The 21,902-nt window shown below is 39.4% G+C and overlaps 4 protein-coding genes across 7 annotated transcripts in view; 3 read left to right on the top strand and 1 right to left on the bottom strand.

Moving 5' to 3' along the window:
* Positions 1 to 452: 452 nt before the first annotated feature.
* Positions 453 to 3,943, top strand: LOC139625452 (retinol dehydrogenase 12). The gene is made up of 7 exons (XM_071485434.1): positions 453 to 588; positions 1,026 to 1,141; positions 1,537 to 1,692; positions 1,802 to 1,906; positions 2,260 to 2,469; positions 3,042 to 3,234; positions 3,538 to 3,943. Exons 1-7 carry the CDS (start codon positions 575 to 577, stop codon positions 3,638 to 3,640), a joined length of 897 nt encoding a protein of 298 aa, XP_071341535.1. The 5' UTR covers positions 453 to 574; the 3' UTR covers positions 3,641 to 3,943.
* A 522-nt stretch (positions 3,944 to 4,465) lies between these two features.
* On the top strand, positions 4,466 to 13,606 carry LOC139625453 (retinol dehydrogenase 12). 2 transcript variants are annotated; one of them, XM_071485435.1, is made up of 7 exons: positions 4,466 to 4,598; positions 5,178 to 5,293; positions 7,710 to 7,865; positions 8,539 to 8,643; positions 10,409 to 10,618; positions 11,419 to 11,611; positions 11,803 to 13,606. In XM_071485435.1, exons 1-7 carry the CDS (start codon positions 4,588 to 4,590, stop codon positions 11,903 to 11,905), a joined length of 894 nt encoding a protein of 297 aa, XP_071341536.1. In that variant the 5' UTR covers positions 4,466 to 4,587; the 3' UTR covers positions 11,906 to 13,606. The 2 variants fall into 2 exon arrangements, with proteins under 2 accessions (XP_071341536.1, XP_071341537.1); XM_071485436.1 differs by having other exon boundaries at positions 4,495 to 4,598; positions 5,181 to 5,293; positions 11,803 to 12,036.
* A 385-nt stretch (positions 13,607 to 13,991) lies between these two features.
* sec61g (SEC61 translocon subunit gamma) lies at positions 13,992 to 16,197 on the top strand. Its single transcript, XM_071485441.1, has 4 exons — positions 13,992 to 14,131; positions 14,508 to 14,611; positions 14,764 to 14,866; positions 16,024 to 16,197. The coding sequence occupies exons 2-4, from the start codon at positions 14,518 to 14,520 to the stop codon at positions 16,031 to 16,033; spliced, it is 207 nt and encodes a 68-aa protein (XP_071341542.1). The 5' UTR covers positions 13,992 to 14,131; positions 14,508 to 14,517; the 3' UTR covers positions 16,034 to 16,197.
* tpk1 (thiamin pyrophosphokinase 1) overlaps positions 15,908 to 21,902 on the bottom strand; it is a 68,553-nt gene continuing 62,558 nt past the window's right edge. For all 3 annotated transcript variants that reach the window (XM_071485440.1, XM_071485437.1, XM_071485439.1), the window contains exon 9: positions 15,908 to 17,058. In XM_071485440.1, coding sequence (XP_071341541.1) covers positions 16,919 to 17,058 — 140 coding nt within the window. In that variant the 3' untranslated portion in view covers positions 15,908 to 16,918. The remainder of the gene's footprint in view (positions 17,059 to 21,902) is intronic.

Here is a 21,902-nt window from a genome sequence, read left to right as displayed (position 1 = left end):
CTTTCACATGTAATGGAGTATGTTACTATATTGAGACTGCTACTTTTAGTCAAATAAAACTTTGGAATATTTCCTTTACCACTGACAGACACCATGAAAACTTCCAATAGTCATTTTTGGGCAGAATACAGAGGAGACAAAAAGAAAAAATAAATGCCATCACAACAATCTGCTGTGTAACATTTAGTCTACTGAGTCAATGGTCACGATCGGTTTTGAAATCATAAGCTTTATTGAATTGTAAACACAAAGTTCCCTGTTACTTATCTTATTAAAACACCGCAGCACATGTGATTGCTTACTTGGAAACATTCTGAAATGTTGCCTTAATTGATTAGTACAGCGACACACTACCAACAGAAGGGGATTTGTATCTAATGATGACTTCCCACTTTGCTCTAAACAAGTTTGAGGGCAAATAAAGCCGTGATTCTTTCTCTCTCTCTCTCTCTCTCTCTCTCTCTCTCTCTCTCTCTCACCTCTGTCCTCGATTTCATTTCTCTGGACCTGAGTCTTGAGACAATATCAGAGTCGGTCAAGTTTTAGGAAGGATTTTATACCAGCTACTACAGAAATGCAAGCAATCAGGTAAGAAACTCCTTAAAGGATATCACCAGAAGAAAGCGATGAAAGTAGAATTATCTCTTAAGGATTTTTTTTAGGAATGCATTGCATAATGCAGCAATATGTAATGCTTTAATGCATGCTATTTCAGGACTAAATGCCAGGCGTAAGCCAAATAGAATTCATAATTTGTTTACCCGGCTTTGGGATAAGATGGGTGGATGTTGTTGCTTCAGGTCTGTTTAGACAGATACTGAAAGTAAACCCACACACCTTGTAATTAAGTTACTGTACGGTTAAACAAACTTGTCACATAAACAATAGCTTTTATTCACCTCACTTTTCTTATTAAGTTCTGCTTCAAATTCTTAACAGTAAAAATGGACTCCACCCTCATGTTTGTGTATGGATCCCCTTTAGTGCTCCTCTAATGATTCATACCTTCATAACTCATTCCTCAGGTCTCTGTTTCTCCCAAATTGGTCTTCAGACGTGAGTCTGGAGGGAAAGACAGCGATAGTGACGGGGGCTAACACTGGAATTGGAAAAGAGACAGCTAAAGACCTGGCCAGCAGAGGCAAGCAAACAGAGCTGCACATACAAAGACAAAATAATGAGTACCATGATGACTTATACTCTTAGTATTACTGACATTTCTTTTTGTGTGTGTGTGACTCAGATTACCTGTGTGGAAAACATTTTAAGCCTAACAAGCTCATGCAAGAATAACAAATATAAAGAGGTGGCTCAAGTATTAAAAAACTGTTGGATGTAATGAGATCAGCAATGGTCTTAATAAGAAAAAGCTACAATCATATGAGAGCAGAGAGTACTGGCATATGCTCTGACAGATAAACGCTTAGACAAAGATAAGTGTTTAAAAGTAAGCTCAACATCGCTTTACCTCGATCACATTTCAACATGCACGTACATGCAAACGCACGCATCACTGAGAGGTATTAATCTCTGTAGGTGTGCGGGTGATTTTGGCGTGCAGGAGCATGGCAAAAGGAGAGCAAGCTGCTCGTGACATCTTGAGGGAGGTGAGGGGAGCCAAGGTAGTCGCCAGGCAACTGGATCTGGCTGACACCAAATCGATCTGCCTGTTTGCTGAGAATATGTACAACAGTGGGTGGCACACACACACACACACACATATATATGAACCCCAGAATACGGTATAAAGTTCTTACAGTAATTTGACTGTCATGTGGGTAACAAATGTTGTGTTTTCCAGCTGAGAAGGCTCTTCACTACCTGATCAACAATGCAGGTGTGGCTATTTGCCCTTATGCTATGACAGCAGATGGATACGAGATGCAGTTTGGAGTCAATCACTTGGGTAGGAGATGAAAATATTGCTTGTCCTTGTATTAAGTTAAAAGCAGTGGTGTCACAAGGAATCATGGGGGCCTCTTATTGTATGAAAACATTTTAGTGCAATCTATTATTGTTATTTATCCCTGCCAGTGGCCCTTGTTACTTTTCACTCTAGAAATGAAGATCTAGCACGCAACAATAAAACAAATGATCCACCAGTTCATTTTGGTGTCTGCATGACCATGGAGACAGTATCTTAGGCCTTTGTGTATTTCTTTTAACGCTGCTTATAAATCTCTTTCTTGACAGTTTTTATTGTGCTCCCTCTGTGCCTTTCAAACACCTTGTCTTTTGCTCTACTTTCTCTCTCTCTAGGTCATTTCTTCCTGACCTTTCTGCTCCTGGACTTGCTGAAGCACTCAGCCCCATCCCGGATTATCAACCTGTCATCGGCAGCTCATGCCCTGGGCAAGATCCAGTTTGATGACCTGAGTGGTGAGAAAAACTATCACCCTGTCAGGGCCTACGCACAGAGCAAGCTGGCCAACGTCCTCTTCACCAGAGAGCTGGCCAAGAGGACTGAGGGTAGGCAGTGTGTTTGTGACAGAAAGAGAGAACAGGATTATGTATGTTTGTCTTTACGTCTCTTTCTGTGCCTCTCTGTCTCTTTCGCTGTGCATAAAAAATGGATCAGCATCTCTCGCCAGTGTGAGAGTCTCATGCTTCAACCACAACCGCTCTGGGCAAGAAACAGAGCATGGAGAAACACGTTTGTAGAAAACAGTCATTTTGAAGAATGAATCATCACTCGGCCTGCCACACTCATTATCTCATTATCAATCTACAAAATCTACAGATAGGTATGAGTACAGTATGATTTTTGTAAATAATTATAATCAACAAACTGTACGTGGAATTTTTTATGCTAAGCGTGGAGTTATTGTACCATGGATCCTGGTGTTTAGCTGATGTATTTCATTGTACCTTCCTACGCCATGTAATCTGCGTTTGACTACTGTTACATTGTTTTCAAGGGTTTTCTTTATCCCAGCCTGACCAAAACAATGTAGCGGGACAGAAATGTACATGTGTACCTACGTCCACATGAACCCATTTTACAGAAAGTCCTCTTCCTACATCCACCTCTTTCCCTCCAGTCCTAGGTGTGACGGCTTACGCGGTGGACCCTGGAGTGGTGAACACTGAAATAACCCGCCACATAAGGCGCCCTCTTGTGGATCTAGCCAAGTTCTTCAGTTCGCTGATCAAGACCCCCGCAGAGGGAGCCCACACCACTATCTACTGCACCGTCACTCCCGAGCATCTGCTGCTCAATGGAGGATACTACAAGTGAGTTTGAGATGCTATAGCAGTCACGGCAATTTCTAGATTAGTCCATACAAATTAGCCGAAGCAAGCCACATAACAAGCCACATAACAAGCCACCGGTGAAATAAAAGCAGCATCTTGTGACATTCACTGCCAAGGTAAATCCATGTAGACCACCATTCATCATTCATTTCCATTCATTAATTCCATAGCAACCACGATACAGGAGGATTAGGTAAAGAGAAACAGGCTGTTTTAGAACTTGAAGAGGATTAAAATGTTGCAAGGAGGTAATAACTATGTTTTCCTTTCCTTTTCTTTCAGGGACTGTGCCAGGTCACAGAGCTGCAGGGCAGGTCAGGATGACGGCACTGCCTTAAAGTTGTGGGCTGTGAGCTGCCACCTGCTGGGCATCCGCTGGAGATAAACGTACAGACATCTCCTACATACTACGAGTCAGTATTTATGAGCACAGTGATAGTGACCCCTCAGTGACCTCAGTGAAACGAATACGGTGACGCTAGATCTACTGAATGCTGAAAATGTGACCTATGTCATGGGCAAAGTGTGTTTAAGTGGACACGCAGGAAACCAGAATGGGCTAAACCTACTCACTGAAATAGAGTTTGACTGGTAAAACTAAAAAAGGGTCGTGAAGTCTGTCATGCAAAAAGGTTGGAGAATGAAATGATCATAGTTACTGCTAATAAAATATCACTGATGTTTCAAACTACTTTCCTTTTTCTTTCTTTGTCTAACTCATTTTGGGACTTTGGGATTAGGTGTGTGTGGGGGCAACATGGTCAAATTTGTCTTGGGGGGACCTCAAGTGGCCGGGAAACAGTTTTGCAGTATTACCACGATAAAAGCATGGTGATTATATTACAGCATAATTAACCATTACTCCTGTTGCTGGTAATAGATCTTCTTTCACAACGGCCAATCAGAGCTAAAAGTGTAAGCATCTATCTGTGTGCCCCGCTTTAATATTTGCACTTTATATCTGACTCCCTGCGGTGAAAGAAAAAAAAAAAAACAAAACTCTCCTCTGTCGACACAGTCCACATAAAGTGAGACTCGGACAGCAGGAGGCAGCAGGAGAGCCCCCTGCTCCACAGTCTGCAACTTGGGAATCAATTATGCGTCAGCTCGCTCCTGATTGGTCCAGCTCCGATGTTGTGATGACAAACGCGGCGGGGTGGGGAGAGAGAGAGAGAGAGAGAGAGAGAGAGAGAGAGACCACGAAATCTCTGGATGAACTGTTGAGAAGACTGAAGGAGGTGTTTTTGTTCATCTCTTTGCTGAAGTGCTGAAGAGGATTTTTTTTTTTTTTTTTTTTTTTTTTTTTTTTAATTTTTCCGCTCACCAGGAAGAATGCACTGCAGGTAGGGGAGGAAAAAAAAAAAAAAAAGACAACCGGTAAAAACGGCAGAGAGATTAGGTGGCCATGGCTGCCTCCAGTAATAACAGGAATGTGAGATATGTGAAGGGGATTACGATCCACCCAGCCACCAGATTTGTCAGATTATACTTGTGTAAAAATTTGAATTTTGCATAGATTCAGATTCGTTTTTTTCCTCGACTACAATTGAATTGTTATTTAGAGTAATTTAAAAATAGTTACATTAACCACTGACTGTTTTTAGCCTATATGTGCAGTATATACCTCTGTGTGCTTAAATGTCACAAAAATGGTTTTTAAAAAGTCAAAATCAAATCAACTGATGGATCACGTTGAGCATGTTGGATGTTTTTTTTTTTCTCAATATATTTCCACATTTCTGGACTTTAGTGGAAAATTCCAGAGAGGATTGTATTTGTGAATGAAGCAGATTACTGCCAGCACTGAAACTTTTCCAAAAATACTTATTATGGAGGGAACATGCTACTTTTGATCAACGTACTCTATTTTTTCTGTAATTCAAAGGTTTCTCTGTGCTTGAAATGTTGTGTCTCTTGTTCAGTAGTGTGTGCTGTAACCGCTGGTCATGTCAGGAGAGGCTTGATGGAAAAACAGTCATCATCACTGGGGCCAACACTGGTATAGGCAAAGAAACGGCCAGGGATCTGGCAAGAAGAGGTACTGTTCAGAGTTGTCTGTCCAGCTGTGTGTCTGTCTGTCCAGAGGCTCAGTCTCACTGATATTTATCTGTCTCTATTTTTTTTTCTTGTCTTTTTAAACAAACTTTCAAACTGCGACTTACACATTCCACACTTATCAATGGAATTAAGAGCCCCTAATGCTTGGGTGGTGTAAAGCTATAAAGCGTGATCTTTAACTGTGACCTCTGTCCTCAGACCTCCACCATAGACTCAGGTTTAATCCTACTTACTCGTTTGCCTATTCTGTGTGACTATATACGTTTTATAGCAGGAATATCAGGCTGTATAAAGTGATTTTATAACCACAGCATACTTAAAATATTTCAAGACCAAGGACGGGGAAGAAATTTGGGGCGCTGGCAACTCAAAGGAGCATCTTGCTTAACTTTACAAATCCACGACAAAGACAAATGGCAGCGATGCAAGACAGACGAGACATCAAGGGGACAGAGGGAGCATTGTGATGGGTCTGTTTGCCTCCACAGCCAGACAGGCAACAAAGAGAGATGGGAGGGTGCACCCAGCAGTGCACACACACACACACACACACATACACACACACACACACACACACACACACACACACACAGTGAGCAATATGAAAACTGGTTCTGCATATGCGATTCAGTTTGTTCATTCGTCTGCACTTGAAAGGCTCAGCATGGCATCAACCACCTCTTTTTGAAAACAATCACTGTGCACACATTCAGAGATTTTCTTTTATTTTGTCAACGATAGGACTCATAAATTAAATAACTTAGTGTTTAACCTAGAATATGAAACAGGAAGTTTTATTTTTGATAAATGTATAGAAGGGTGTATGGAACAAAGGTGAAAGAAAAACAGAAAAACAGGTTGGAGGAGAGGAAATGTGACACAGTGCTTCTTGTTTCAGGAGAATGCTCCGTCAAATTGCAGTATCACCTTTCAGTAAACAGGATCATATAATAATATGATGACAACATGATTAGCTTTTCAGTGATTTACGGTTGTTGCTTGGGGCCCTGCATCCTATCAGCCATTTAATCATTTATTTGTTTGGTTACAACATTCATTCTTAGATGCATTTAACATCTTGACAAAGTGAAATGTGCATATTACTTATCCGTGTCAAATGACAAAAGTTTATGTTTGAAAAGTGAAATGATGGAGTGCTGCCATAATTACATTTTATTCAAAATGAATATACAGAAAATGATCAGAGTTAACTTCAGTTGTGATTTGTATTTTGCCCTAATTTGCATACTGATATATATATATATATATTATTTATGCATGCATAACAGTGTGTAATCATCTGGTGGGTGATCTTTAACTTGAATCAGTATAGCCCTCTATTCTCACTATTTGTGTACTATTCTATCTAATTGAGTGAACTTGGCTACCAGGGAGATGTGGGAACAATCGGGTTTTCCCACATGGGAGCAGCAGGGGAGAAACAAAGACACTGTGATGGGACACAGACACCGCACTCCAACTGATTAATGGCTCTCTGCTTCCATAATTGCTTGGTACAACAGCTATTTTGTATGTGTGTGTCTGCTCCTGGTGGGCGTAGGAGGAAGCAAGCGTGTTTGTCTGTGTGTGTTTATGAGTGTGTGTGTGTGCGTGTCCTCAAAGCCCCTTTCTGGGCTCATTAAGGAGAAATGCATCGTAATTTGCGTCAGAGGCGAATGAGAATGACACAGCTGAGAGGGTCTTGTGTTCATGTGAGCGGAGCAGTTGGCTAAATGAGATGCTGAATGAGAGTTTAGAAAACATTAGAGGATAATCAAAAGTGCGCTGTGAGATTTAGGTACTTCCTCCTTAATTGATGTAGGTAGCTCCCTATGCCTGCAAATGAACAGAGCTATTGTAGTTTTGAGCTGGGGAACTTTGAAGGATTTGAACCTCCTGTGTGTAGAATATTTACCTTAATAAATCACTGTCAACTTCGTAGTATAATGTAATGACTGTAAAATGGTTACTTATTCTCTTTGTCCTGTGAGTTGTCATGAAGTAAAATTGACAAATTTAGAGCCTCCATCAAAATGATAAGAAGAGAATGGCTGTGAAATTATCACATCCACCAGTCCATATTTGCTTTATTTACTTAAGTCAGGGTCATGAGGGGGATGAACCCAGCATGCAATAGAGGGAAAGGAAAAGGAACAAGGTACAAGTACTCAGTCTACACACGATTGCTGGTAGAAATTCAGAGCTTCCACTTCTGAGAGGTTTAGGTGAATGGGAAGAACGTGCCATGGGCAAAATTTAAAGCCAGAAGTAACCTTGTTGACTCTTTATGGCTTGTGCAGCCAAATTTAAAGCATTCACTGTAATTAAACAAGTCAAAGCAGTTGTCGTGCACATTGACATGATTGTGCTACCAACTCATTGCACTCGTTTTTCAGGGGCGCGCATCATCATGGCGTGCAGAGACCTGGAGAGGGCAGAGGAAGCACGGGCGGACATTTTGGAAGACACAGGAAATGAGAATGTTGTGATCAGGAAATTGGATCTGTCTGACACCAAGTCCATCAGAGCATTTGCTGAGCTCATCATCAGAGGTGGGTAACTATCCATTAATATCTTACTGTAAACATTTTCTTTCAAAGAAGAAACTAGAATTACAGCCTCGCGGTTGTATGCCTCTGCCACTCAGACTAGTTTCAGATTACATCCCTGTTTCTCCAGAGTCATTAGAAAATATTAACCATGTGTGAAATTTTAACTAAGTAATGGCTTAAAAATGTTTTGTGAGGTCACGTGACCTTGACCTTTGACCTTTGACCACCAAAATCTAATCAGCGAGTCCAAGTGGACATTTGTGCCAAATCTGAAGAAGTTCCGTCAAGGCGTCACTGAGATATTGTGTCCACGAGAATGGGATGGATGGACGTACAACCCAAAAACAATTAGCCTCCAGCTCTGGCTGTCACCGGCGTGGAGGCATAAAAACAACACTGATCAGTGATCAGTGAACGTTGATGAATTTCCTGAACTGTGGTTCACAGTAGGTTGTTCATTAATTGTAGGGTTGGTGGTTCAATCCTTGGCTCCCCCATGTGTCCGTGAGGATTGTTAGGCTACTGCCTTGCATAGTCACTTTGTCAATACTGATGTGTGTGTGTGTGAATGAATAACAGGCACATTGTAAAAGCTCTGTATGAATGTGGTCTATATAGCAAATATTAATATTTGGGGAATTCTTACCAACTAACTACATAATATTCTTTTCAGAGGAGAAACAGGTGAATATCCTGATAAACAATGCAGGCGTCATGATGTGTCCCTACTCCAAGACTGTAGATGGTTTTGAGCTGCAGCTAGGCGTCAATCATTTGGGTAAGTCATAGTGGAAGTTATAGTCTCTACCTGAATTTGAAATTTCATGTTCATGAGAATCTGTCAAACAGGCATAAAATTCAGTGAAGTGGTTTGGTTGGCTGTGATATTTATCAGCAGGATGAATAAAAGAGTGATTTCAAAGTATTTTAGAGTGCTCAGTTTTGGTAATTGATCATCATCAGTAATATTTTTGAATGTGTTTGAAACATCTTATTAACAAGCTGCACAATTCTTATACAACCAAGCTGACTAACGTGTCAGTCAGGAAAATGAACCAGGGTTACCATATTCTTCAAGCTGTCAGTGTTATCCCGGTATTGGACCATGGCTTCCTTCCAAATGATCGTTCCCTCGGTGGTATTTTTGTCACAGGCTGACAGAGACAAGAACATGGTGTGCTCAAACATAGTCACCCACACACATATGGGCATACACACACATACACACAACACACACATACTGTATATATAAATACATACCTTTACATTCACAAACATCCTTTATATGTTCACATGCATGTAAGATAATGATCACCTCTGGTTGGGTCAACAGGAAAACAGGAGAAAGAGAACAATTGCAAGGAAATCGACAAACACAAATTTCCTTCCACATGTCACACTTCATGGCAATGCCACTGTGAATGTGTATCCTGAACAGAATCTGTCTTTGCAAATATTGTCCGGGGTTTCCCTTTGTTTAAATATAGTTATTATCCCGCACAGGTGATTTAGCATTTGAGGTGGAATAATGTTTGATAACTGTTGAGCATTGAAAACATTCCTGTGATTATCCAGACTTTGAGGCTTGTAGTACTTGGAGATTTTTTTGAATTTTTTGAATGACAAATGCAGGCTTAGTGAGAACTAGTCAACAAAGAGACTGAGCCCTTTAGCTCAACGTGCATGCAGAGCATCAACCGGGGTCAGGGCATCCAAGTATGGCCCATAAACTGCAGTGAAAGTTCAACAGCCTGCCCTCAGTTGGCACCCCATCCACATGTGCTAGTGTATGTTTGGGATTATGACCATCATATCAGCAACATAGTAAGGTTGTAGGTTGATTATGAACAGAAACCACTTGTGATGCCAGCGTAACATGGAATCACAAGTACAGCACAAAGTAAATATTCAGCGCTGGTATCATGGTGTATGCTACTAAAGCAACACATAGAGTGAGTCAGGTAGTGATGGCAAATTACTGAAAGGGAGAGAACTTCCAAAGAGAGAGGCAGAGACAGATGGAGAAATTAGATGAAATTGACCCTTCATTTACTTGAGTGATAGTAGAGTGAAAACAAAAATCGCTCACGATTTAAATTGTTTGTATTGTGCACTTTATAGGTGCTCTCCATTCAGCACCACAAAAACACAACGCAAGCCGAAAAACCTACAATGCAACAATAGTACTATTTTCCTACATAAGAAATACAACACTAGTAAATCTAGATAGTATCTCGTTTGCGAGATAGCGGTGATGTCTCGCAGTGTTACAGTTTTCTTACCTCGACAGCAGCTTCAACTTTCACAAGGCTCTCTTTAAAGTCTTTGTGCTCAAATTGTAGTGTTGCTGGCTGGCAGTATGTCCATAGACTGTTCTGTTAGTCAATTAACTGCACAACAAGCCATATTATTTGTCCGATATTTGCATGAAAGATCCTCCAAAAGGCGCCAATATCACAGTCAAGAGGTTGATCGCAGAGTTGTGTGATATTTCTTTGGTTGGCGTTAGAGATCCTGAATAAGTGCGTCTCATCTTTCCATAGGTCACGTCCTGTTGACTTACCTGTTGCTGGACCTCATCAAACGTTCGGCTCCGGCCCGTATTGTTGTTGTGGCATCGGTGGCCCACACCTGGACCGGGCTTCGACTTGATGACATCAACAGTGAGAGGAGTTACGATACGATGAAGGCCTATGGACAGAGCAAGCTGGCGAATGTCCTGTTTGCACGCTCACTAGCCAAACGGTTACAAGGTGAGCAAGCACGCTCACGTCTCAAAGAAAAAATAACTAAGTGACAGATTTGGTTTTAAATTTAATTCACAACTGTTGTAGACATGATATAACCATTCACACAAATATGCAAATAAACGTGTGCATATTCACATGTCAAAGAGATTTTTTTTACAGCAGGTGGAGAAATGTGAATCTCAAAGAAAAACAGCATTGTATTCAGTTTTACATAAGAACAGAATGACGTGAGGTAGTCCAAACTTACCATTACTTATGCACTGGATAGCTTTCATAAGGGTTTATCTTCATTTGATTGTCTTTTCTTCTCTATTCTGGGTAAGTAAGCTATTACACATGAATCAGCTTTTGAAATGAGTCATTTTTTGCCTCAATCCATTGTTTTTGTCTTGCTTAATGGAGAAGAACTGAAACAAATTGCTTTAATAAAAAAGAAAAAAAAGAGGCCCTGGAGTCTAAAAGCTGATTCCCTAGATCTGGAGTGTAGCTTTTAAAACTCAGACCAGAAGAACAGAAGATTTGGGATTGAAGGGGAAGAACAAAATAAAAATAAAATGCAAACACCATGGCTATTTTATTTAATTTATGAATACAATTGCATATGCTCAGTCACTGATGCAGTTATGCAGTTACTGTATCTACTGAAGCATTATTTCACAAATATGTGAATGTCAAATACGTGTAAAAGCATAACATCAGAATATGCACATATTAATAACCAGGTCATATTTGCTTGAATATTTGAACATGTATATACAGTATGTGTGTAGGTGACTGCGTAGGCGCCTGTACATATGTTACAGGCACAGGGGTGAGCGTGTTCTCTCTGCACCCGGGGGTGGTGCAGTCTGACCTGTGGAGGCACCAGCACCAGTGTATTCAGGTGGCAGTGAAGATTTTCAGGATTTTCACCAAGACAACAGTGGAGGGAGCTCAGACCACCATTTACTGTGCTGTGGAGCCAGGTCTGGAAAGCCAGAGTGGAGGGTACTTCAGGTACACACAGTATTTCAGCCAGCTCTCAATTGGCTATACAAGAGCTTTCAGAGTGCTGGCTTAATGCTGACTATTTCTACCTGCTGACTAATACAAGGGTGTACTACCTTTTATGTAGTTGAGAGTCTTCATTTTTTATTCTTGTGTAACACAGTTTGTAATGGCCATTCTCTGTCCCTGTGTGTGTTTAGTGACTGTGCCCCTGCAAGGTGCTCTAGGGCTGCCTCTGATGATGACCTGGCCCAGAAACTGTGGGAAATCAGCTGCAATATGCTTGGCATCACCTGGCAATGAATGGTGGAAAGTTAACTGTGCAGCGAAGGGCATTCTATGCGATGTATAAATATCATCATTCAAACAGCACTGTTAAGCACTTTTATAGAGGCATTGATGTTTCTGTTACTGTTGTGAAAAAGATGTATTTTGTGACTGATTACATGACTCAAAAATCCAGTCCATAAATCACAGAGACACTACCATTTTATAAATGTTCTGAAGAATCTTATGTTTAGTCAAGTTGTATTTATCAAACAAGATTGCATGACGTTTTACACCTATATGGAACTGTTTGTTAGCAATTGTTTTCCGTACTTTTTTATAGAATTTGAAACATGTTGAACAAGAAATGTAGAACTGTTTGCTCTTTTTACTGTGCTTTTACTGACTGATGTAGTTATTCTTTGTTTAGTTGGTTTTGCATCTGTAGTGCAGATGCTATTCAATCTTGTAAATATGATAGCTTGTAAAGACATTAGCCAGCAGTGTCTTGCTTTTGATAACCCATTGTGAAAGTCTCACCTACATGTTTTTGGCACTGATCAGAACAGTTTGGTTCTGATCAGTGGCTCTAAATGAAATAATGTACATCCCAGTTGACAGTTAAAGCACTTAGATGACAATATGAAGTGGTTCCTGTTCTGCTTTTGTAGCACTTAAAGTATTAGAATGTGCTTTTATTGATCTGTAAACCCTGTGTTTTATTTGATTGCCTTGTATTTTACAATTTGCAGTTTCAATTGCCTTTCCTGCTATAATAATAAATAAAGCACAGTGCAGTTACATATGGTTGTAATCATGATGTGGTTATAATGTATCAACATGTTGAGGCTTCCGCAAAGACATTGATGATGTCTAAATTTGGCAGCATGTTCTGCATGTAAAACCTGTTATATTGGAAAACATACTGTAAAGTTATGCTTTTTTGTGACTTTGATGTAAAAGTAGCCGCATACAGTATGTGTATTCTGATTCTATGTAGGCAACGTTGACATTTTCCAAGCTGCTGGGTTGACCTTTTCAGATGCAGTAATGTGTGACACTGCTCTGAATTTTGCCTTTGAGAGTTAAAAGAGAATAGGTAAGCCTTGTCTATTACAGGAGAATGGAGGGTCTTAAAGTTTTAGCCAGTGCCACCCAAACAGGTGACTTAATCTGAGATCACTTACTCCATTGTTACTTGTCACTTCATTGTGACAAGTGACAAATGTTAAAAGTAATGTTGAAATCCTACAGTCTACAACATACTGTTTGGCATTATTTACTCTGCTAATTGATTGATGCCCCAGTAATGGAAAACAGTGTATTGAATTCTCTGGACTGCAGCACATGGGCTTCTGCTGCTGGACATGATGATTACTATATATCTATGTACTATCTCCATTATACAAAGTATAATTGAGAAGTGAAACACCATAATTATATTAAGAAACCACATCTTAATCTAAATGACGTGAGGGAGTATTTAAGAAGAAGTGTGGCATGAGCAGGAGTGGCTTCAGGAGTCCAGGACCAGTGCTCCCTTTAAGCAATCAATGTGTTATGAAAGATGCATAATCACACACACTTAATAATGATATCCCAGCAGTCTTTCTCCTTTTTCCAGAAAGGTACTCTTATTTTTAAAAAGTGTTGAAAGTTTTCACTTTATTGTAGTAAACTAACAGCAGAATGTCACTACTTGTGTCACTAAATTGAAAATAAAGTTTGTTAATAAGAGAGAGGGTGATTCTGGATGTTTTTTCCAAGATGAAAATGTAATAATGTTTACATTTAATTAAAAAAAAAAAAGGTGTGGGAAAAGAAAATAATGAGGTGAAATGTATATTCCCGGTAAGCTTTCTATTTTGAAGTCAAACTAAGAGTTGGAACAAAGCCTGATGTCATTAAGGAAAGAGTGAAATTGGGTTAACCCATTCTACTGTAGGCCTTTTTCCCAGAGGGTATTTTAATTTCACAGTAGGAAAAACATAGGTTTAAATAATAGGATCCCTGCTATGACAAGTCAAGATGTCTGCTCTTGCTGAAATAAACACGGGCAGCTTGTCCCTGTATGGGAACCTCCTAGCCTGTAGGTGGCAGTGTGGACAACAGTTCAAGCTCAAATAAAAAAAAAGAAATAGCCACTCATACGCATGCGCGTTCAAAGTCTACGTCAGCTCTTCTCCACTAACAGGCTGCCTGAAAGCTACGTGGCCCTCAGTGCTCCGACTGTCTTCTCATCAAACACCACCTCAGAAACAGGTAAGCAAGTGCTGTTCCGCTAAATATTATAACTATATAAATATTTTCACAATAGTCTCATCCAGTAAACGGGTGTGTTACCTCTAACTTGTATGTGTTGGATTTCCATTCAATGTAACGTCGAGCTGATAGCTTTTCTCTCGGTAGCTAGCAAGGAGGAGTTGACTAATTGTTGTAACCACCTTCAGATATGGCTTTTCAAAGATGAATGCGCATTTATTTGAATATACTGGTTAAGATTTCATGGGGAAGCCGAAGATGTACGGCATGTTGACGACCATAACGTTGTGGGAGTCACGAAAGGCTCCGGCTGCTGAAAAGTCAACGTCAGCACAAGCTTTAACACCGACTTGGTCTTGTGAACCTGTGTCTGCAGCCTCAACACCATGGATCAGGTCATGCAGTTTGTTGAGCCCAGCCGGCAGTTCGTCAAAGACTCCATCAGGCTCGTAAAAAGATGCACAAAACCCGACAGAAAAGGTAACATTTACACTTCATTTACCCCAGTCTTTGTCGTACCGGAAACAGTGTTAAATCTTAAGCATTTGGGATACAAAGGGGGCGATGAGCAGCTGGAGAAAGTCATTTGTTTTAACCTTGATTATTTATTTATTTATTTATTTATTTATCAGAATTCCAGAAGATCGCTATGGCCACAGCGATTGGTTTTGCCATCATGGGTTTCATTGGTTTCTTTGTCAAACTCATTCACATCCCCATCAACAACATCATTGTGTAAGTAATCAATCAATCAAAGTACTTTAATGATCCCAAACTGGGAAATTGTTGCGTTGCAGCTGCAGCATAACTTACAATATGTACAATTTATTATTATTTATTTAAACTGATTTATTATATAGGGTGATGGCTTTAATTTACAGTAGCGTGTTTTAACTATTTTACAGTGAATTGTTATGTTGTCAATGATAAATAATCTAAGAGGAACCGTGAACACCCTGACCAGGAAAGTGCTATCTAAACCTTTTGTCTCACTGATAACAGTGATGACTGTACAGAGAGAGGGAGTTTCTAATTGCTGATCTTGTTGGCCCTACCCACTCCCCATACTTCATTAAATGTTTTTAATTGTCCATCTACTCACTGCAAAAATATCAATCTATGCTACAGCATGACCAGTTTATTCAGTGTATTATGCTCAATATAAAAATACATATAAAAGACAAAATAATCTGAAGGCTCTCATATAATTAAGGGGCCCTGTTTAATTGCCTTAGTTATTACAAATAATAAACATACCAAAATCATGACGCCAAAGCAGCAGTTATTGAGCCTTGAAACTACAGTAAAACTTAGCTGTCTTTTATAGTTATCTTCCAAAACATTAGATGGTGTCAGCAACTCCCTGTATGACCAATAAGTAGCAGAAATGACCAAAAACCAAAGTAACTTCGTCCAGACCAAATTCTATTATTATTATTATTATTATTATAATACCTGAGTTGCATTATCTTTTGCATAAGATAAAATTATAAAATGGCAATAACTCACCGGACCAGAAATTTTCACCACATTACCGTACTTAATAGGCATTAATACAATGATAAAGTAGTTCATCATTTCTTAGTTACATAGTAAACTTTTTACAGAAAAGATTTTATTTTGTGCACAATAGATAATTCAAATACTATTCAGTTGATCTTATATCATTAAAGTCAGAGTATACATTATCCCATAGTGGATGTTGGATTGTTTGTTTTTGAATATCAATTGTAGTATGATGTGAAGTCTTTGCAAGTGGTATTGATGGACACAGTATCTTTCTTCAGTTGTGATTTAATGAATTTTGCTGGTCAACTGATTATTACAGAAACAATATGGATATATTTAGATTTCTTCAGTTACTAACACTGCCTTCCTTGTTTTTCTTCCAGTGGTGGTTAAATCCCGGTCAAGAAAAAACACAAACTTCAAAACCTTGGGATGGGAGATGGTGCTGTTAAGTGTTATTGGGCTGATGTGATTGGGTCTGAAGGGATGGCATTTTTACATTCTGTGCACAACATTTATATTTCGATGTGTAAATAAACCAAATGGAAACCCACAGATTGATTTGTCCTGTCTATGGAAATATCCTCTCTATCGTTACAGTTTGTACACAACAATGTGGTTTTTATCTTTTCTACCTTTTTAAGTAGAATAATAAACTCATCCAAAGGCACAAATACTTTTTCTTCTATGTTCCATAGTACTTAACAGATATTGATAGCTACAATGTGACAGTGGAACAGGAGGACGTCTAAGGCACATACTGTTGGCTGTAATGCAAAGTAGACACATGCAGACTTTTAAAGGAAGTTGTAATGTGGATATGGTCTGGACTGTAATTCTCTGCAATATGCTGTTATCTCAGTATTTACTTAAGTTACCTGATGTCAAAATATGTTTTTAATGAAAGGAACCAGATGTTAGTATGGCACAAGGCTTGGATTCTGGTTGTATGAGGTTGTATAAGCAGGGTTTAAACTTCTATAGTTCATTTTGATCTTAACCCTGTGCAGTGAAGAAACAAGGCATGTTTTAAGAATACAGTAAAAGATAGACACACCCTTCACAAGGATGGCCACTGTGGTATAAAAACTAAAATCAGTAATCAGTTCTTTTGGTCAGTTTACAGTGAAGTAAAATACAAGTGAGATTTTTTGTCACATAAGAGTGCGTTTCGCATTTTCATTTTCAACTACTAGCTCAGCTGCAGGAAAGGAATTTCATTCCATGTGTGACAAATGAAATATTAAGTGAGATGAGGAATCTCTTCTGTGTCATCCCCTATTCTTTTTGAATGTCCATGCTCCAGAGTAGTGGTTGGTCTGTGATCACAGTTACAGGCTTCTTGGGGTTTCCAGGGGCAACAGGCTCATAGGTGTTGGAGGTACTCACTAGCTTCCCAAACTGCAGGACCTGGTTATCTGGGCAGAAAATACATTAAATTTAGTTAAATGCAGCAGTAACGAGACTCTACAGAGTGATACTGTTAGTCAAGTGAAATTATTCAATGCACAGAAATAGATGGAAATGAATACTTTCTCTTGTTTGGCTACTTATAATGCAGCTGTGTGAAAGCCTTTGAGAGAATGTGGTCTGGAGCAGTTTGTGTTCCTGTGTAACTGATGTGAGGTGGTCCACATGACTTCGCTTTGTGTCTTAGACATTTGGACCTAGTGAGGCAGTCTGAGGGCCACACAGGCTTCACAGCCAAAACCACACACATTCACAAAGGCTATTATGCTAAGGCCATTTAACATACTCCTACTGTGTGGTCACTGAAGTGCTAAGAAATCCTCTCAAAGAGTCCTTCAGCTGATGCAGGAAAGGTGACCACTTACAAGTCACAAAAGGCTCTTTGGTATACTTAAGGCTACTTCCACACTAATTATATAATGGCTCTTTGAAAACTCTTCAAGGAGATGACCTTTCGAAGAGGAAAGTTTTAAATAAAGAATTCAGATCAGATATGATCTTAGATCCATTTTTATCCACCATTAATTTACTGGAGCCGACACAGCCCTGGATATTTTCACATTCAAGACTGTCCAAATACTTTAAAGGTGAAACCATATTGCTATTTTGTGAAATACCCCAATGTCATATGTAAATTTCTCTTTGTGCACTTGTAATGCTGTCTGCACATGAGGGGACATAGATTAGTTCACTCTGTTTAACAAATTCAAAATGCAAGCAGAAGTGTGGGTAACAGATCGTTCAGTGTCCTTTACTTCTTTTAGGCTGATAATAACAACCTGGATGTTCCAAATGTTGAACTGAAAGTAAATTGACTGAACTGAACAGTTCGGTCTGAAAGGACACTTGGCCAACACTGACCTCAAGTGGTCAAACTCGATGTTATCTGTTGTGAGGGAGATCAAATTCTGCCAGTGTGAGTGGTAACAAGTTAAGGGCCAAACATTTAGTTTAATAACCATGTTGTTGAGAGTATTATTCAGTTTGATTAAACTGGTGAACACAAACCCCTGAACAGCTTCACATTATTATTGGCGGTAACTCTTGTGTACAGTACATACACACCCACTGAGCACTTTATTAGGAAAACCATATTAATATTGGGTAGGGGCCTCCCTTTGTTCTCAATACAGCCTCTATTCTTCGTGGCATGGATTTCACAAGATGTTGGCAACATGGATCAAAATCTCAAAGAAATGTTTCAATCATTTCTGCAGATTTGTCTGCTGGACATTCATGTTGGGCATCTCCTGTTTTACCACATCCCAGAGGTGTTTCATTGGATTCAGATCTGGTGACTCACCACGGTTTTTAGAGTGGTTATATGAGTTACCGTAGCAGGCAAAAATCCCAGGAGCTCAGCAGTTTCAGAAAGAGGTTCTTTTGAGGAATTTCGTCATGAAAAATAATTAATCTTTTTGGAAAGTAACAAACCATTGACTGTGCTTCAATGGGGCCAAATGGCAGAAATACAAAATTATGTGTCACTTTTCCCCATGAACAATTACATTTCTTCACGCAACATTTGGTCTGAACAAGCAGAGCTGGCAAGCACCCTGAGAGCAGAGCTGTTGGATTGTGTCTCATGTGAAAAGGGCAAACTCACCTCAGGGGATTTACACCTGGGGCTTTCTGTTATTCATTCACTCTTATCTGTCACTGTTATTACCATCTGCAGCTAATTAAATAGTAAAATATATCTACTTAATGTATTTCTCACCTTACCGTTCAGCAAATCTATAAAATTCTGCTGTCATTATGTTGACATATTGTGTGTGAGACTTTATGGAGAAGCCCAACAAGTTCTGCTGTGACTTTAGACTTGGATTTTTGGGAAGGCTTTCACCTGTTTGCATCTCAGTACTTTCATAAACCAAGACACTGTAGGGTTTATCTTTGTAATCTCTAAAGCACTCTGTCTTTTTTTTTTTTTTTTTAAGTTTTCTTGATCTAATTATCTAGTTTTCCTGCTTGGTGTTAGCGAGCCATAAGCTGTGATTGAAAGTGAGTTGCAGGATTAGTGCTCTGAGTGGCACAGACCACAGCTGGGGCGAGGAGGGCAGGTGAGGTTTTGTTTCTACTTGTCTAGCTCGATTATCATTTGCGGGAACAGCATCGCCATCTGTTCTGAATATATTGGGCCTGGATGAATGACCTTAAAAGACACAGGTATGTTACTTTTCACACATTTTACATCAGCAAAGAAAACACAGCATTTAGTCCCGCCCTTGTGAAGTTGCTTCATTTGACTGTTGTTGCTATGCAGTTAAAATCTTGACTGGCCAGGCAACATGAAAGCACAACATTATTTAACCACATTTTAGCACAGAGATGGATATGAGAACAGATTTCAGCTGCAAGACAAAGAACAAAAACATTTTAGGTTATTGATTTTTTCCCCTACAGACACACACTATAGAGTCAGTTTTCATAAAATGTATGTCAAATCTCAAAAGCACTACTTTAGCAAAAGTCTAAATTAATCATGAAGCTGCAAACATGGGGGATATCTGAAGGGCCAATTTTCCTTCAATCTCAAAAAATTGGGTGCATTATTAGTACAAAAAAATCCTTTGTGTATTTTAAAATAAAAATGTAATCGACTGCACTCAGACCTATGAATTCCAGGTCTGACGTTTTGACAAAGTTTTCATTGTGCTGATCAGAGTATAAAGTGCAGTTCCTTAGAGCTATTTTCTCTATGTGGCTAACTCCAAAAGAGTACAAATACCATTCTATTGTGAAGAATAAAGAGACCAATTAATCATACAACCTGTTTTAGTAGATGCAATGCCTCAAACATCACACAGTATCTTGCACACTATTAACCCGAACCAACACCTGATAATTGCACTGTTTCAACATCCTCTAAAATAGACAAACATAAAGAACATTAGAAAATAAGAATTTTATGAATATGCAAAAATATTAATGGTGAAAGATATTATTCTGCAAAGAAGCAAATGAACACAAAGGAACAAAGCAGGAGAGAATGAAGCGAATCATTTGTCCACAGGCGCCTGCACGCACATCAAACAGGGGCAAAAAAAAGGCCTGTTTTGCTTCAAAGGCTGTCAAGTAAGTATAATATCAGAGCAGCTTGACTCGGAACGGGGAGGAAAACAAGTTGTATGTGAAGTTATGGTACTTAATAATTGAGTGAACACAGAGCCACAGTCACTATGCTATGGGCGTATGAGAATAATGTCTGATAGTGCTAAAGTGCAGGCCTGAAGGTTTTCCTCTGCAGGGTAATGTGTTTTGAGCAGGTTCATACCAGCAGAGCCACAAGGTTTCGTCTGAGCAAGAGGGAGGTCAAGGCAGATATTGTAGTATTTTGTGAAACGTGTGAGTGAGCATGTGTACTTTCATTTGTCTCCTTGGGAGGATCAAAAAGTCCTCACAAGTAATTGTAAAGGTAAACAAGGACTCCTGTGTGGATTCTCATAAAAATGCAGAATTCATTTCAAAGGCCCTGAAAACTTGCTTTCTCAATCAGCTTCTCATTATGAGCAATGGAGTCACACGTGAACATACAATTTTATTCAAATGTTGGAACCATTTCGGTTTTTGTACATAACAGATTTCTGTTTCACTTCTGGTGACATTGTATATCTGTGCACCAAACAAAATTTTGCACTATTTGAATCGAAATGTGATAAGAGTGGTGTCTTATTTTCATACGTTCAATCAAATCTGATCAAACTACAACTACGTGATTAAGCAGATGAACTGAGTTTTAAACTGTTTATCAATTATAAATCACAATGTTTTTTTTAAACCACATCTTGCTTATTTAGTCTTTAATATTCAATGTTAACATTTGAGTTCTAAGTTTTCAGGGGCTTTAAGATCTTTGTGTAAAGTTTGGAGTAGGCTTACAATACTGTAAGGCCACAGTGAGTCAATGACATGTCCCAGTTATTCAGTAATGATAGTTAACACTCTAAACTGAAAACACAACAAAATAGTACATAGCTACAACTATTTTCTTAGAAGACACCAGTTCTCTACATGCATCAAGTCCCTCAGCAGCCTGCATAAACCGTCCACAGCTGTTTATATCATTGCTATAAAAATATCATGGGATTTATCCCTCATCACAGTGTGATTGTATTACAACCAGAGAGGAAAACAGATCTATTCAGGGGTGAAATTTGATGGCTGGTGTTCTAAGATCTGCCACCAGAGGCACCAGAGCACTACAATAGAAGCATTAGGGGGCATGCTCAACAGGAATAGTCGAGAGCCACCAACATTTAGTATCACACATTATCTCTGTCTGCCTCTCATGGACACAATCATTTACACACATGCACACACACTCACAGAGGGACATATGTGTGTGCAAACTCTTTACTGAGCACAAAAGGCTTTCAGATGGCTTCATTAGTAATCCCCTCCTCAAAGCTGATACCGATCAATACTGGCCCCCGTTGCAGAGGGGACCGAAATGAGCGTCGTACCCTCCAGTGATAACAATGGAGATGTTTACTGCCTGTAATTGCATTTCCAGCGCCACAGCTGAAAGGGCCCGTCAGCTGTAACTAGACCGTATTTACACAACAAATTACCTAGGAGAAGAGGGCGGGCGATGAGAGGAGAGACTTGCAGACACTCACACTGCAGCGGACAGGTAGAGAGGGGAATTATGGGTATTAGGGGCCATTTTTGAAAGGGAGAGAGGACTGTTGCTGTTCTCTTTTTTGCCTCCCCACGGTTTTTTTGTAAACAAGACATGTTAAAGATGCTGCATCACACATTTTTAAAGACTGAAACATTGGTGTCAAAT

The sequence above is a fragment of the Trachinotus anak genome, unplaced genomic scaffold, assembly GCF_046630095.1.
Source record: "Trachinotus anak isolate AG129_WGS33_773 ecotype Australia unplaced genomic scaffold, CSIRO_AGI_Tana_v1 ptg000009l, whole genome shotgun sequence".
Classification (NCBI taxonomy): Eukaryota; Metazoa; Chordata; class Actinopteri; order Carangiformes; family Carangidae; genus Trachinotus; species Trachinotus anak.
This window is presented reverse-complemented; position numbering and strand designations above follow the sequence as displayed.